This window comes from Podarcis muralis, chromosome 2 (assembly GCF_964188315.1).
Source record: "Podarcis muralis chromosome 2, rPodMur119.hap1.1, whole genome shotgun sequence".
NCBI lineage: Eukaryota > Metazoa > Chordata > Lepidosauria > Squamata > Lacertidae > Podarcis > Podarcis muralis.
The window spans coordinates 126,604,060-126,621,013 of record NC_135656.1 but is presented as its reverse complement, the minus strand read 5'-3'; the positions used below and the strand labels follow the sequence as shown (position 1 = coordinate 126,621,013).

General features: G+C 53.0%; 2 protein-coding genes across 4 annotated transcripts in view; one reads left to right on the top strand and one right to left on the bottom strand.

Annotated features, from left to right (window-relative positions):
- The first annotated feature begins 335 nt into the window (after positions 1–335).
- Positions 336–4,231, top strand: LOC114592644 (heme-binding protein 2-like). Its single transcript, XM_028720960.2, has 7 exons — positions 336–496; positions 621–705; positions 1,304–1,376; positions 1,472–1,595; positions 2,133–2,263; positions 2,369–2,532; positions 3,822–4,231. The coding sequence occupies exons 2-7, from the start codon at positions 635–637 to the stop codon at positions 3,904–3,906; spliced, it is 648 nt and encodes a 215-aa protein (XP_028576793.2). The 5' UTR covers positions 336–496; positions 621–634; the 3' UTR covers positions 3,907–4,231.
- A 3,825-nt stretch (positions 4,232–8,056) lies between these two features.
- LOC144326640 (uncharacterized) overlaps positions 8,057–16,954 on the bottom strand; it is a 28,429-nt gene continuing 19,531 nt past the window's right edge. For all 3 annotated transcript variants that reach the window (XM_077923262.1, XM_077923263.1, XM_077923261.1), the window contains exon 6: positions 8,057–15,263. The gene's annotated coding sequence lies outside the window, so the exon portion shown is untranslated. The remainder of the gene's footprint in view (positions 15,264–16,954) is intronic.

Genomic DNA, 16,954 nt, shown 5'->3' with positions numbered 1-16,954 from the left:
CTATTTATCTACTTGCACTTTGACGTGCTTTGGAACTGCTAGGTTGGCAGGAGCTGGGACCGAGCAACAGGAGCTCACCCCGTCATTGCGGGGATTCAAACCGCCGACCTTCTGATTGGCAAGTCCTAGGCTCTGGTTTAACCCCCAGCACCACCCGCTTCCCCGGAGCATAGACACCCAAATTTAGGTGATCCTGGATAGGGGTTTGGCTGGGCCAAAGCATCCCAACCTGTGCCAACCCAGCGCAGGCCAGGCCCCAGCATGTTGTTGTTTTTCCAGCTTACAAAACTCTCCCGTTACACAAGGCTGCATTCCTGGGATTGCGCCAGGGGATCCTGGGGGGGGGGGGAGGGGAGTTTCATAACCGACCCCCTCCCTGGGGCGGGACCACAAAATGCCTTAAATTCGGGCTGGATGTGATGGGAGCATCTTAGACAGGAGAGAGAGGAGCCTGCCTGAATCTTTGTCGCCTGGAAACCCCACAGATTGAGGGAAGGTAGGTCGGGGTTCAGTGGGGCAGAGAAGGCCGGGGGGGTGCTCTGCTCAGGGAGGAAGGGGTTCTGGGTCTGTGCCTCCGTCGCTGGGTCTCCTAACCCATTGGGGGGTCTCTCCCTCTCTAGCCCCCACCCCAGCAATGCTGCACACCAAAGCTGCCCCTCTGCTGCTGCTCCTCCTCCTGGTGGGGTTTGGCGCCTGTGAAGAGAGGTAAGCTAGATGGGGGGGATTGGCGTATTGCCCCCCACAATCCTTGAAAGGGACTCCCCTGGGTCATCTAGTCCAGCCCCCTGCAAGGCAGGAAGCGCAGCCAATCATAGCCCCCCTCCCCACTTCGTGAGACCAGCTTTCTAAAGCATGGGTAGGCAAACTAAGGCCCAGGGGCCGGATCCGGCCCAATCGCCTTCTCAATCTGGCCCGCGGATGGTCCAGGAATCGGCTTGTTTTGACATGAGTAGAACGTCCTTTTATTTAAAATGCACCTCTGGGTTATTTGTGGGGCACTGGAATTCGTTCATTTTTTCCCTTCAAAATATAATCCGGCCCCCCACAAGGTGTGAGGGAGAGTGGACCGGCCCCCTGCTGAAAAAGTTTGCTGGCCCCTCTTCTCAAGCGTCGTTTGCCCCCCTCTGGCCAGGTCGTCTCCCTGGAGAAACTATGCCGAGTCCCGACTCCTCGGGTCAGAGAATGGCAGAGTTGGGAGGGGTCCCAGGGGTCATCTAGCCCACCCCCCTTCAGGGCCGGGATCTCAGCTCCAGCATCCCTGGCAGGTGGCCATCCAGCCATGTCTTGTCCCCCCCTTTTCCAGGGAAGTGTCTCCCTGCAAGAAGGGCCGCGAGTGCTTCTCCTACACGCTCGTCTGCAACGGCTCCGGCTACGAGGTGAGCGACCCCCCCCCGTCCCCACCCCTTGCTCAGTCGGGGGGACGGACCCCCGGCTGCATCTTGACCCCCATCTCCCCCTGCCCCCTTGCCAGGCTCGGCTCTACCCGCCCTCCGTCTGGGTGGGCACCCGCGTCAGCGACGGCTCGGCTTACCTCCCGGCCCTGATCCACGGCTTCTGGCGGCTCTTCCGCTACATCCAAGGGAAGAACGCGGCGGGTAAGGGAGCCTCGGGGCGCGTGCAGAGGGCTGGGCTGCGGGGCTGCCCGCTGGGCTCCCAGGTAGACTGCCACGGAGGCGGGAGGCTCCATGAGGCCAAAACTGGGGGAGACTCTTGGGGTTAAACCCCTTCCCTTCAAGACGCCTCCCCCCCCCCAATCCACCCAGCTCATCAACCAGGAGCCGCTGGAGTGGGGGGGGGATGGGGGGGCTTCCGAGCCAGGAGAGCCCCCCCCCCGGGCTGCTTGCCCCCCCCGGCCAAGTAGACCTTCCTGCTTGTGCAGCCTCTTTTTCCCCCCCGATGACAGATGAGGGAGTGTCCCATGCAATGAATGAAACGCCTGCGCAATTGGGGGGGGGGGTTCAAGGGGGCAGATGTGGAAGCCCCCCCCCCCAAAGCAGCACAGGCAGGAAAGGGGACGCCGCCTCCCGCCCTGGGGGGGGGGGGGACCCGGGATTGTGGTGGAGGGAGGGGGGCGCGTGCTTGTTCAGGGCAACCCTCCCTCTGTGACTCTCCCCCCTTCCCCCTCCAAAAAGGGACCCACATCCCCATGACCGGCCCGGTGCTGACCCGAGTCCGGGACGACCCGGAGAGCCGCGAGTTCGAGATCTACTTCATGCTGCCGGAGGCCTTTCGGGGGGACCCGCCCGCCCCCACCGAGGAGACGGTAAGAGGGGGGCCCAGGGGTCGCCCCGTCCCCCCCCCGTCCCCCCGCCGTGGCGGCTGCTCTCCAGACTGAGCTGCGCTTTTCCTCCTCCCTCCTCGGCGCCAGGTCTTCATTGAGCGCTTCCCGGAGCTCCGCGTCTTTGCGCGCGTCTTCGGCGGCTGGATTACGGACACCAACCGCTTGGCGCAGCTGCGCTACCTGGACGGGCAGCTGAGCGCCCACGGGCACCTCCTGCAGGCCGGCCGGCACTACACCGCTGGCTACAACAGGTGAGAGGGGAGGGGGCTGACCTGCGGAACTCGCAGCCTCAAGATAACGGGCGCCTGCCGGGAGGAGAGAGGGGTCTCAGTCCAGCATCAGGTCCAATAAATAATAATAATAATAATAATAATAATAATAATAATAATAATAATAATAATAATAATAATAATAATAAGTTGTTATTATTTATACCCCGCCCATCTGGCTGAGTTTCAATACAGAATTAAATATTAAAAACTTCCCTCAACAGGGCTGCCTTCAGATGTCTTTTAAAGATAAGATAGCTGCTTATTTCCTTCACATCTGCTGGGAGGGCGTTCCACAGGGCGGGTGCCACCACCGAGAAGGCCCACTGCCTCTAACCTCACTTCTCGCAATGAGGGAACCGCCAGAAGGCCCTCGGAGCTGGACCTCAGTGTCCGGGCTGAATGACAGGGGTGGAGACGCTCCTTCAGATATACTGGACCAAGGCTGTTTAGGGCTTTAAAGGTCAGCACCAACACTTTGAATGGTGCTCGGAAACGTACTGGGAGCCAATGCAGATCTCTCAGAACCGGTGTTATATGATCTCGGCAGCCGCTCCCAGTCACCAGTCTGGCTGCCACATTCTGGATTAATTGCAGTTTCCGGGTCACCTTCAAAGGCAGCCCCACGTAGAGAGCATTGCAGTAGTCCAAGCAGGAGATAACCAGAGCATGCACCACTCTGGCGAGGCAGTCTGCAGGCAGGGAGGGTCTTATCCTGTGTACCAAATGGAGCTGCCCTGGACACAGAATGGACCTGCGCCTCCATGGACAGCTGTGAGTCCAAAATGATTCCCAGGCTGCGCACCTGGTCCTTCAGGGGAACAGTTACCCCATTCAGGACCAGGGAGCCCCCCACACCCACACGCTCCCTGTCCCCCCAAAACAGTACTTCTGTCTTGTCAGGATTCAACCTCAATCTGTTAGCCACCATCCATCCTCCAACCGCCTACAGGCACTCACAGGACCTTCACCACAGGGGGGCTGCCTCTGAATGGCTGCTGGCTGCGGGTAGGGGAGAGCAAACAGGACCGAAGGGCTAGGATGACCTAGTGGTTAGAGCGGTCTCCCAGGAGACCAGGGTTCAAACCCTCCGGGGGCCATTGGGCTCGGTGGGTGGTACTGCCTCCCTGGCAGGGTCCTTGTGAGGAGGACCCCCTGACTTCCTACTGGGATGAGGGGGGGCTGGGTCTCCTCGTTGCACGAGGGAAGGGGTCCGCACCCCCCTCTTCCTGGAGCTCACCTACCCCTCTTTCTGCCTCCCTCCCCCACAGCCCCATGGAGATTTTGAACAGGCGCAACGAAGTCTGGCGAGTGGCGGAGGGAGAGCTCAGCTGCAGCCCCACGCTCCAGGAATAATTATTTGCGACCCCCATCGAGGACGCCCGCTCAACCTCGTCTTCTTCCTGCCCCCAAAGAATGGGGGAGCTGGAAGGGGCCACCCAGAGGCCATGTAGTCCACCCTCTCCTTGCCGGCAGAGCCCGAGGTATCTCTTCATGCTCCACGTGAACTGGCTGCCACCCCCACCCCCGTCCCGACCGTTGAGGAGACGTTCACTCCCCCCCCCCAAGATGCTGGCGGAGACTGAGAGTGGGGGGTCCTTCTGCACCTCTCTGCAAAAATAAGACATATCACGCAGGAATCACCCGTGAAGGAAATAAATTGCATTAGCAAAGGAAACTTGGCAGAGGTTTTTGTTCATGCGAACCAGTGAGGATGAGCTGAAAGACGGTTTCCCCTTGGAAAGATCCCTTTGTAGAGTGGGGTGGGACCCCCAAGTCTGACCCCCTGCGGCAGGGCAGGAAGCTCCCCTCTTGCCAACGTTGCCCTGAGCTGGGATCTCGCGGGTCGGATGGCCCGGCTCTGTCCTGATCCCAGCTCCGCTCTTGCTTTCCATTTTGGATGTTGGAAACACACAGGTGAAACTCGAAAAATTAGAATATCGTGGAAAAGTTCCTTGATTTCCGTAATCCAACTTGAAAGGTGAAACTAATGTATGAGATTGACTCGTGACATGCAGAGCGCGATATGTCAAGCCTTGGTTTGTTATACAGCTGATGAAAACCCCCAATTAACAATCTCAGAATATTCTAATTTTCTGAGATATTCTATTCAAGGAAATCAGCAAATCAAGCAAGATTGGACCTCTGAGAAGTAGAAGCAGATCTTGCTTTGCAACTAGTATATGAGACTCGATCTCATATACTAGTTTCACCTTTAAAGTTGAATTACTGAAATAAATGAACTTTCCCACGATATTCTAATTTTTCGAGTTTCACCTGTATATCCTTGGAACAGTTCAATCTGCAGAGTGGACTGTCCTGTGCATTTATCAATTCATTTCAGAGATCCTGGGATTATCAGTTCTATTCTGCAGAGCGGGGCCTGGGAAGCGAGAGAGAGAAGCTCAGGGGGGGCGTGGGGCCAGTCAGTCCCTGTCTCTCAGCCTAAAATGCCTCAAAAAATGGATTGTTAACAGTGATAGAAGTGGCATCTGAAAAATATACCGCAGTGGTTTACAGCAAAAGAAAAACCAACATAGTAACACCACAAAAAGTTGAAAACTATCTCACGGGGAGAAGACATCACTTGTGGGGGTGTCTTCTGAATGGGCTGCCAGGAGAAGGCGCCTGAGTCTGATTCTCCAGTGGCAGAAGGTTCCCCAGGACACTCCAGGCTCAACGTGGCTCAAAGGCCGAGGAGAACTTCCTGGAGGGGAATACATATAACTGGGATGCCATTAAATAACGATAAGAGGGTGGGGGGGGGGAAGGGTCTCCAGCTGGCCTGCCCCTTATTTTGAATTGGGGGGTGAGGGGCTAAGAAAAGCCCTCCCTGAAAACCAAGGGGAAAAGCAGGTGCTGAGCAGGTGGAAGTGCGGATTTCTTCGTATTTGATAGGTATTTCTTTTCAAAATTGTGGTTTTGAAGTGGGGAGGGGGTTGGAGGTGGCGCTGAGCTTGGCTTGCCCCTGTTACAGACGCAGCTGCTTCAAAGCAAGAGGGACCCCGGCCCTCCTTTCCCCGCGTTTCCTGCCAGAAAACCAGTTTCTCCTGGGCTCCCAGAACCACATGGAGGCAGGAGACCCATTTCCCACCCCAGAGCAGGGCTGGTCCAATCAGAAGCCTCTCCATTGGACAGCTGGCCAATCCCCTTTCAGATTCCCCTGGGCCTCCTCCTCTCCTTCGCCCGGTTTCCTGAGGGAGTTTTCCTCCTGAGTTTCCCTCATGGCTGCTCCCCCTCCCAGCTTCTCCTTCATCCTTCCTCTTCCTCTCCCCCCCATTATTTGGGGCAGCTGGATAACCTCCACCCCCCCCCCATGGCCAGGCAGGCCCAGGAGGAGCGCATGGAGGCGGCAGGGCCAGGAGAACGCCATTTTGGTTTTTCCCGGAGACGCCATGGCTCCCCTGTGGGCCTCGGGGGTCCCAGGCTCTCGGGGTCTCTCCTCCCGGCTGGGAGACGCCAGGCAAGCAGCCGTGGGGGATCTGCTGGGTTCTGCGCCAGGACAGGCAAAGGGGGCCAGGAGGGAAAGGCCCTCTCTGTCTCGGAGGCCCAAGGAGAAGAAGAAGAAGAATAGTAATAAGGGCTTCATTCCCTCTGAGGTGGAGGGTTCCTTCAGAGGAGTTTGACCCCCGGAGCAGCATCCTTGGTCACCCCAAGAGTCAGCACTAGGAGAAGGGCTCCACCTGCAGGAATAGGGGAAATACCAGGCTGGAGACTCCCCTTCTGGCCCCTCGGGGTCCCAGGAGCCCTTTCTGGACGGCCCTCGCTTGCCCCCCAAACGGGCTAAGACGTCTGTTCCTCCGCTTCAGGCAGTAGTTCAACAGGAGAACTACTCTCACTCCGGATCCCTGTGGGCCTCTGGGGAACTGGCTGAACTGGGGTCCTCCCAGCCCAGCGCAGACAAGAAAGAGAGGAAGCCCTCAGAAGAGGAAGAAGACTTTGGATTTGATATCATCATCCTTTTTTATTTGTATGCCACCTTTCCACAGGCGGCTCACAGCATAACAAGGTTTACATACAGTGGCACCTCGGGTTACATACGCTTCAGGTTACAGACTCCGCTAACCCAGAAATAGTGCTTCAGGTTAAGAACTTTGCTTCAGGACGAGAACAGAAATTGTGCTCCGGCGGCGCGGCAGTAGTGGGAGGCTCCATTAGCTAAAGTGGTGCTTCAGGTTAAGAACAGTTTCAGGTTAAGTACAGACCTCCGGAACGAATTAAGTACTTAACCTGAGGTACCACTGTAATTACCAAAGTTATAAACAATAAAGAAACCACATAAAAACATACACAACCAAATGGGAAACAATTTCCACATAAATCAAAATCTAAAATGAAGAATACAGCATTAATATCACAGTTTAAAATGACATAGGTAAAAAATAACAGCAACTTAAACAAAAAACAAACAAACAAACAAAACGGAGCCCTCTGACCAGCGGCAGCATCTGGCCCTCAGGCCCCGTCCCAGGCCAGGGGGCGAGGGGCAGGACTGGGACCTTCAGGCGCTGGGCAGGGGAGTCCTGCCGCTTTACCACCACCACAACAACAACAACAACAATTTATTTATACCCCACCCATCTGGCTGGGTTTCCCCAGCTACTGTGGGCGGCTTCCAACAGAACACCAAAATACAATAACCTATTAAACATTAAAAGCTTCCCTAAGCAGGGCTGCCTCACTCCCCTTCAGGAGTCTCAAAGCGGCTAACATTCTCCTTTCCCTTCCTCCCCCCCAACAAACACTCTGTGGGGTGAGTGGGGCTGAGAGACTTCAGAGAAGGGTGACTGGCCCAAGGTCACCCAGCAGTTGCATATGGAGGAGCGGAGATGCGAACCTGGTTCCCCAGATTACGAATCCACCGCTCTGAACCACTACACCACACTGGCTCTCCAGTGGAAGCCATTGCGGAGAAGAACGGGACTTGGCTGTTCTCTGCTGAGGGTCTCCTGCCTTTCTTCCATGGCTGCCATGGCCAGAGGAAGAGACAGGCCCCCCACCCTGAATCCCCTGCAGGGCCTGGGGAGCAAGCAGAGCCTGCCTCAGTTTCCTTCCCCAAGGCCTTGGGGTGCGGAAGGAGGAACCCCAAATGGAGCTCAGACTCCTGGCAATTGGGGAAAGGAACATGAAATGGCACTTTCCTGGTGAGTCTTGGAATCGCCCCCCCCCAGTTCCAGGGACTGATCCGCCCTGACTTCCTCCTTGGAGGTCCCTTCTGAAGGAGAAGGGGTCCCAGATCTCCATGGGGGAAAGCGTCTCTGAGGCCTGCGTTCGAGGCCAAGGCTTTCGCCTTTCTGGCTCCGGCCACCTTCTCCGTGGTGTTTATGGGAGCTGTAGAGATGGGATTCCCACGTTTAATAAGGATCCCTTGAAAAAGATGGGCTCTGCTTCGGAATATCCGCCTCCCCCCACATCTGTACACTCAACTTCACAGCAAGAAAATTTGTTTTAAAATTTGTTGCCGATTCATTTTTTGAAAGTTTTAAAGAGTTGTTTCTAGCAATAATTATAATGTTCCAGTCTCATTATAGATCACTTTCAGATTTATTTATTTTTAAATCCAGTCATGTATATATAGGAGAAATTTTAAAAAAGGTTCCTAGACTGGAGGTTACCCACAGAAACCCACAAGAAAAGTGGAAAGAAATACAAATGGGTCTGCAAAGAACCGCATCCCAAAATGTGTTGCCACAGAAACGAGGGAGCTAGAGATGCTTTCCTGGCAGTGAGACAAAATGCCATGGCTAAAGTCTTGAGGGCAGAAACTGGAAAATACTGGAAAATACTATGTCTGCAAAGTGTCCTGAAGTTTTTTTCAGTAAGACAGCTGAGAAACCTTTAGTCGAAAGTTCTTCTTTTGCCAATGAACTTTGCCTCTGCGTGATTTATTGGGAACCAGATGCATCCACTCCAAAGAAGTTTCTGCAGCGCCTTGGCATTGAAGACCCAGAAAAAGAGACGGAGGGGAATGTGTGGGTCACAAGGTGGGAAGGAGTCGGTGGGAGAGGCAGAAGGTTGTGTTGAGCAGGCGAGGGAAGAGCAGGAGGAGAGAGAAAGAGCCCCAGGGAATAGTTTTGTGAGCAGCACTGAGTGAATTCTGGATCCATGGTTTCTGGGTCAGGAGACCCCTGGTTTGCAGGCCAGTTGCCTGTCGTTTTAGTTGTAGGCAGGGATTGCCTTTAGATTTCTCCGGTCCGATCCGTCAGTTTGCCCAGAAAGGACTGCGAGGGGCACCTGGGTGTTAGACTGAATACTGTTAAGACATTCTTTTTCTCTCCCCCCCCCCTTGCCCCTCTCTTGTATCTGTTTGTCTATCTCCTTGTATAGCTTGTTATTGAGCAACCCCCCCCCCCCCCGGTATAAAAGGGAAATGGGAGCTCAACCCTCCAAGCACCCTAGCTGGACTCCTCCTGGCAACAAGGCTTCCATGAAGCCTCTTTGCCCTAGAGAGGATTCTGATACGCCTCTCCAGTTTTGTCATCTCCAACTGGAAAAGTTTAAAGGGGCGAAAGGGTCTTTCCAAGTCCAAATAGAGAGCTTTGTAACTTTTCATGGGTGGCTTTTACCCATCACCTAGAGGCAGGGTCTCAATGGCCACCTCAAGGCTCTTTTAACATTACAAAGATGCAAGCACTTAGATCCTACTCAGCTGATGAAAAACCCCAACAGCTTTACTACCTAAATGCCTTTGTGGAGGCCCACAAACTCTTTAAATGTAAGCAAGCACAGATCGCTCGGCAGATGGCTGTACTGGGAACCCCCAGACCCCCTCCTTATAATGAAATCAGGATGCAAGAGGAACAGTTAGATAGGTCACTCATTTCCTTTTACTTTGTTTAGTCATTTAGTCGTGGCCTACTCTTCGTGACCCCCTGGACCAGAGCACACCAGGCACTTCTGTCTTCCACTGCCTCCCGCATTTTGGCCAAATCCATGCTGGTAGCTTCGAGAACACTGTCCCACCATCTCGTCCTCTGTTGTCCCCTTCTCCTTGTGCCCTCCATCTTTCCCAACATCAGGGTCTTTTCCAGGGAGTCTTCTCTTCTCATGAGGTGGCCAAAGTCTTGGAGCCTCAGCTTCACGATCTGTCCTTCCAGTGAGCACTCAGGGCTGATTTCCTTCAGAATGGAGAGGTTGGATCTTCTTGCAGTCCATGGGACTCTCAAGAGTCTCCTCCAGCACCATAATTCAAAAACATCAATATCTTCGGCAATCAGCCTTCTTTATGGTCCACCTTTCACTTCCATACATCACTACTGGGAAAACCATAGCTTTTACTATACGGACCTTTGTTGGCAAGGTGATGTCTCTGCTTTTTAAGATGCTGTCTAGGTTTGCTTTTACTACCCTGAACCAGTGGAACCCCTGCCAGCTGGACCAGGAGCCGGAGCCGGGGCCGGAGCCGGAGCTGTAGACAGCCCGGGGAATCATGCCCCCGATCTCTCCCAAAACCTACAAACCCCAGCTCAGAATAACCTTCTCTATAACGTGCCAGGAGGGAGGGGGGAACAAGCTAATCCCGACCCCAATGCTTTGCCTGCGGGGGCTCCTTCAGAGGAGGAAGTTGAAGAACCGATCTCTAGGCAAGCTCACCACAGAAATAACTTAAGTCAATGGAGAAGTAGAGGCTGTGCTCCCCCTCAGAGCGCTACCCATACCCCCGGCAAGAGCAGGAGACCCGCCTCGCATGGTTTTCACCCACCAGCCTTTCCTCACCTCCGATTTAATGAACTGGTCAGATAAAATGCCTTCCCTCCGAGATGACCCCGATAAATGCCATCGACAAGGAGCCACTATCTTTTCCACTCATAATCCAACGTGGACTGAGGTGCACATGTTGTTAGGAGTCCTTTTTAATGAAGCTGAGAAGAGGGAGATACTGAAGGCAGAGGAAGCTTTGAGCAGACCTGACTATCAAGCAGACAGACCCGCTGATATGCCCCCTTTGACAGCCCAAAACCTCCTGAATGACCCTGCCTGGGATTATAACACAACTGGGAGTATATGGGGTTTGAAGATATTTAAGAAAGCTATCCTAGATGGCTTGCAAGCTGCAGGACAGCGAACAGTGAACTGGACTAAAGCCCAAGCCATCCTACAAGGACCCGATGAACACCCTTCTGATTATTATACCCAATTAATGTCCGCAATAAGGAACCTGGGGTGGGATCGACCCTGAAAGTCCAGAACATGAGGTTATTGTTAAGGGATTCTTTAAAGAACAAGCCACTGCCGACATACAGAAGGCGTTAAACGCACACCTCGGCTATGACAGGAAAATGATAAATGAGTTCCTCTCTATTGCCAAGTCAGTTTCTAATTCAAGAGATGAACGACAAAGGAAGGACCAGAGGGGAGAATCCCCACAAGTGCTAGTTTACGCAACCGGGGTTCCCCCTCCTAGGGAAAGGCAGAAGGGAAGAGGACATGAACAGCCAGACAGAGGTGTCTGTTTCCATTGCAATGAGGAAGGACACATCAGAAGGAACTGCCCATTATTAACCGGACACCATGAATCCAGGCCCGGGAGATCAGACTATAAGAGAGCCAAGGACACTGAGGCCGGAATACAGGGAACCAGCTAACCCCAGGCTCAGGGAAACTCCCTGATTATGGGTCCTCCCAAATGCAGCCCCAAAGGTGCTTCCTCCTCCTTTACCGCGACCTAGGACTCTCCCCAAGAACACCAATCCTTTCAACCATCCAAACCGCCCTGCAACCCTTCCCACGAAATACTAATGCAGGAATACAATGACTATTGACAACCAGAAGCAGATCCCGCCTCTTTTCCTTTCCTTTGCCCTATCCTACAACCATCATCCTCGGATCCTATCTGCACCATGCAGATAGACGGACAATCTTAAGACTGTCTGCTAGACATGGGGGCCACCTATTCTACTCTCACAAATAGTCACTTGACCCCAGGAGAAGAAACCAGGACTGTAATGGGACTGGACGGGATTCTTAGAGTTTGCCCCCTTTCCAAGGCTGCCAAAGTGTCAGTTGGACCTTCGTCCATTAAGCACACTTTTTTATTAACTTCTAGCCCCGTCAACCTTTTGGGGAGGAATCTGCTTTGAAAACTAAATGCCACCATCCAGTGTGGACAGGAGGGGATGCCCAATGAATCTATCTTCAACTACCAAGGAATCTTACAAGAGAAGGATAATAAAGATCTGGATCTTCCCCCGAGCTCCTAAATGGGGTCCCCCCCCCAGCTGTGGGGAACTGAATCCACATCGGTTGGACTCTTGAAGTCCGCCGCCCCAGTAAAGGTGAAGTACAGGAAAGACCTGCCTTTTCCCTGTACCAAACAATACCCATTACCAAAGGAAGCAATAGAAAGACTTACTCCGATGATTGAGGAATTATTAAAAATGGGAGTTCTAGTTCCCTGCGCTTCTCCTTGTAGCACCCCCTTTCTCCCTGTCCACAAGCCCCACACGAACACTGTAAAAGGGTGCTTGGTTCAGGACTTGAGACTTGTGAACTCCTTTGTCATTCCCCACCATGCCAATCCTTATCACCAATTCCGGAGGGAACTGTAGTTTACTCTGTCATTGATTTATGTTCTGCATTCTTCAGCATCCCAGTGGATGCCTTCACCTGGCAAACCAGACGATTAACATGGACGTGACTACCCCAGGACTATGTGGAATATTTTCCGCTATACTAAATCAGGATCTGCTAGACGTTATCCTTCCAAAGGGGTCCGCCCTCCTTCTACACATTGATGACATCTTACGATGTGGGTGGGACTTAGAATATTGTAAGCTGGACACCATAGCTCTTCTCACGGCATTAGCACATAAAGGACACAAGGTATCCCCAAAGAAAATACAGTATTGCCAAAGGGAAGTAAAATACCTTGGTCACATCCTAGGAGAAGGAACCCGTGCCTTAACAACCAGTGACCAACCCTGCCCTCTGGAAGCAGGAAACCATGAACTCCTCTTTGTCCTCTGGGATGTACTCATGGGGAGGGGGAAAGAAGGAACTGCCCAGGTGACAAGACACAGAGGTTACCCCCACAACTCCTCCCTCAACCCCTCCTTTTTGTGATGTATCAATGATGTAGTTCTGATGTAGTCTTAGGGGTGTAGCATGGGGGATTAGTAGCTAAGAAAAGGTGGGGTCTTCTTTTGTTTGGGGCTTCCATCTTGCTTCGTCTTGCAGTGAGTTGGAGTCCTATCGCGACAGTCTCAATATTAAGACCAAGCCTACTGGCTGCTGTTTTGCTCCAATTTTCCTGTTTGTGTGAGGTTTGGAACTTAACTGGTTAAGTTGTTCCCATGATGCCTCAGCATTCTGATGTCAGTTTTCGAAGCTGGGAGGAGTTTCGTTCTGTTCCTCTCTGTGCTGTGAGAGGGAAAGGAAGCAGTTCTGTCATGGCTGCGGTGAGTCCAGGAGGAGAATCCTGGGGAATATCGGAATAAAGGACTGAAAGAGACAAACCTGGGCTCCGTGTGTGTTTGTCTGGAAGCTAAGCCAAGCTACGTGACAGTTTTCCACCGCTGTGTTTCAACTCTGCTGAGGCGTGACTGAGAGCTCCGAGCGGAAGTGTGCCGGGCTGCCATAAATAGCTAATTGAGGATCGCAAATCAATTAGCGGGGGTCACGTCAAATCAATCAACCTTTCAGAGGTTATGGGTACTTAATTACCGCTCGTAAAACTGTCACTGGTGCTGCCGGAATGCGTTTGAAGTTTGCGGTTTAGAGCAAAGGAGCTGCGGCAGGAGGCGGAGTGGTTTTTGCCTGGTGTTAAGAGGCAAACGGAACTGCAGGGCTGTTTCAACTGGAATGACTGTTATGTTCGCAGACGGAACACGAAACTCAGTCTGTGATGTGGCTAACGTGTTTTTCTCTCCTTTACAGGAGGAGCTAGAGGTCTACGTTGTGCTGGGACTGAATTGTTGTCTTTTATCTGTATCAGCTCTAATGAAGCAGGGATACAATGTTTGTTTTGAAAATGACACCTGTTCCATCTCCAAAGGAGGGAGGATATTTGCCAAGGGTAAAAAGGGGCAGAATGATCTCTTTGTTCTGGAGTCACCTCTGGAGGGTGGTGGGAATGCTGGAAAAGCACAGGTGCAGTGTGCTAAGGTTCCCAGTCATGTGCAAAAGTTGCACAGGTGCACAAAAGGGTGTAAAATCACACAATGTGGGAGGAGGTCCCAAGGGTGCAGGGCATGCAAAGGTGCAAAGGTACATAGTTTTCCCGGGTTTGGGAGGGTAGCCAAAGAGCCCTTTGAGCTTGTTCACACAGATCTGTCAGGACCCATGAGGTGTGAGAGTCTGGGTGGGGCCAGGTATGTGCTGTCACTGACAGATGACCACAGCCAGGTTGCCTGGTGTTTCTCTCTCAAAACACAGGGGGAGGCGGCGCAACTGATCCAGGATTGGGTTGCGGAGGTGGAACGAAGGTTCTCCACCAGGGTGCAAGGGTTCAAGAGCGACCGAGGGTCACAGTTTACTGGGTCTGCTCTGGAGGAGTTTTTCAAGGAAAAGGGAATACGTCACCAGGTGACGGGTGCAAAGTCTCCTCAAGGGGAGGAGAGGGAGGCAGAGGCTGATCCCGGTGATGGGGACCAGGTCCAGGATCAGGGTTCAGAACCCGGTGATGGGGACCAGGTCCAGGATCAGGGTTCAAGGCAGGTTTGGGCATCTCCAAGGGTTGTGAAAGGAATGTCCAGGTGTGAGGCTTCATCTCCGGTAAGCGTAATGGAGAAAGCTCACGGACAGGTTGTCAAGTCAAAGGGGGAAGAGTCTGATGGAGACGACACAACTGCTGGCCCTAATGGGTCAGTAGGGTATCAGGTCACAAGTGCGTGGATAAGTGTCGCACAATGTGATTCTGGGAGTGTTGCAGGGGTTCAACAGGTGCCTGGGAAAGATGCCGGGAAGGGGCACAAGGCAAAGGGGAAGGTGTTGAACTCCGAAAGGTCTTGTCAGAATGGTTCGGCAAGAGGGGGTGTGAGGTTTGGAACTTAACTGGTTAAGTTGTTCCCATGATGCCTCAGCATTCTGACGTCAGTTTTCGAAGCTGGGAGGAGTTTCGTTCTGTTCCTCTCTGTGCTGTGAGAGGGAAAGGAAGCAGTTCTGTCATGGCTGCGGTGAGTCCAGGAGGAGAATCCTGGGGAATATCGGAATAAAGGACTGAAAGAGACAAACCTGGGCTCCGTGTGTGTTTGTCTGGAAGCTAAGCCAAGCTACGTGACAGTTTTCCACCGCTGTGTTTCAACTCTGCTGAGGCGTGACTGAGAGCTCCGAGCGGAAGTGTGCCGGGCTGCCATAAATAGCTAATTGAGGATCGCAAATCAATTAGCGGGGGTCACGTCAAATCAATCAACATTTCACAGTTTGGTGTCCTTGCTTTTTGTCCAAAGGAGCCCTCGGATTTCTCCGTTAACATAAGCAAAGAACCAAATACTTGCAGATCAAATTATATCATGCAAGAGATTGTATCCAAACAGGACTCGTGTGTCCTATATGCCAGGAAAAGAAATTGCTGATTTGTTGTCAAATGTTATTAACAAAGAGCAACTGACTATAAAGTGCACATGAGCTAAATACGCGGCAATGGTTGTCATGAAAAGGGGTAGGATGCTAGTATTTTCACTCTCCCATTTCTGGATCATGTGATCCTTATTTGCATTCCACACTTCTAGAAGTGTAAGAACGGAAACTCAGACACAGAACTTCCGTTCTTTGTGCTTGTGTGTCAGGGGTTCAGGAGCAGAGGGACAGGAGAGGGAGGAAGTAGAGACCGAGGGAGAGGAATCTGAGGGAGAAGTCAGCGAGGGTAGCCATCCGACGTCTCTAAGTCTCTCCAGTGAATCAGAGGATTCACAGAAAGGGGCCCCAGTGGTCAGAGCCAGGGGGTTGCCAGAGGGAACACCCCAGGAAGGAGGGGCCAGAGGGGACTCAGAGAGCAGCAGCTGGAAATCGGGACCAACTTTCCCACCGGAGAGCAGTAAGGGGGAGGAGTCCCAAACATCGGCAGCAGGCAGCCTTCCGTCAGCGGAAGGACATGAGTCAGGGTTAGCCACGCCTGCATCAGAGAGCGAGGTAACGGTCAAAAGGAAGGTCAGGGGCAGCGCGCGCGCGCCAAGTTCAAATGTACAGGAGGGGGGCGCAATGGGCAGTCCGGAGAGAGAGCCGGGTCCCAAAGCCCGCCGGAGAGAAGGGGAGGAGTCCGAAGGGTCCGCTTCCGAGGCATCCCGGAAAGAAGGCACCCAGGGGGGTAGTAGGACCCAGAGGAGGAAGGAGAAACGTAGAAGGTGGAGTAAGGCTAGAGTCTTAAGCTGGTGTACAGGGGGCGGAGACTCAGACGAGGCTTCGCTGGTCTAGGGTTTAGACGTAGAGACGCACGCTAGTGTTTGGAAATGGAAACTAAATGCCAATAAAGACTTCTGTACAGTTCTAATGGCTAGCGTTGGTCTTCTGTGAGCTGAGACCGGGAGGCAGTCTCTGACAGTAAGCCTCGTCTCAAGTTACCATCGGTTTTCTTCGCCTCAAGCATCGCTAAGGAAGCGAGGCAGGGAGGGTGGAAGACTGGTGCCTTGCGAGCTCACAAGAGTCAGGCAAGATGACTACAGAACAGAAAATAGCTTCCCTGCAAGAAGCGGTGACGCTACTCAACGCTGAAATAATCGCATCCAGGAAGAGAGAGGAAGAAGCGGCAGCTGCATGCAGAGATCTTCAAGCCAGGTTGGAAGGGCTTGTAAAGCAGGGGATCCCAGCACCCAGGTCCGAGGGGATCGGTTTGGGGAAGAGAGGAGGCAGCATTGTATCTCATTTTGATGGGAATTTGCAGCAGTACCCCAATTTCCGAGCAGATGTGCTGTTTGCGCTGCAGCTGCTGGAAAGAGACTTTAGAGATGAGCGGGAAAAAGTGGGGTTTATTTTGTCTCATTTGCATGGGGACGCGAAATCATGGCTGCGCAACCTATGGAGAGATAAGGATCCGGCGCTCCAAAGCGCAGATGCGTTCATTAAGGCGATGGACTCCTGTTTCTTATCCAAAATAGACCTGGACATTGCCCGGAGGGACATATTTGGGCTAAGACAAGGGAAAGCCAGCGTAAGGCAGTATCATTCCCGGTTTTTTGCATTGGTCAACGCGCTGAATTGGGATAAGGATTCTCCGCCGGTTAGAGACCTTTTTTGGGAGGGTCTGAATGCACAGATCAAGGATGAGATGGCAAGGGGTGAGAGACCCACCACCACTCAGCAAGTGGTTGAAAGAGCGTTGTCTATTGGGGTGAGGCAGGAAGAACGTCCGTGGAGCAAAGAAGAAGGGCGTTGGGGACGTTCACCAGCGAGAGTGCCCTCCCTCTTGACCAGAGAGGCAGCGCGTGCGCAGTCCACGCCTCCACAGGGAGGGGGCGAGGAGCAGATGGAG

What these genes read in the sequence shown, in the direction of transcription:
- LOC114592644 (XM_028720960.2), top strand. Translation starts at nt 635, where the DNA reads ATGCTGCACACCAAAGCTGCCCCTCTGCTGCTGCTCCTCCTCCTGGTG. An exon ending in CCAAGGGAAGAACGCGGCGG is followed by an intron (nt 1,596 to 2,132) that starts GTAAGGGAGCCT and finishes CCCTCCAAAAAG; the next exon opens with GGACCCACATCCCCATGACC. An exon ending in CCGCCCCCACCGAGGAGACG is followed by an intron (nt 2,264 to 2,368) that starts GTAAGAGGGGGG and finishes CCTCGGCGCCAG; the next exon opens with GTCTTCATTGAGCGCTTCCC.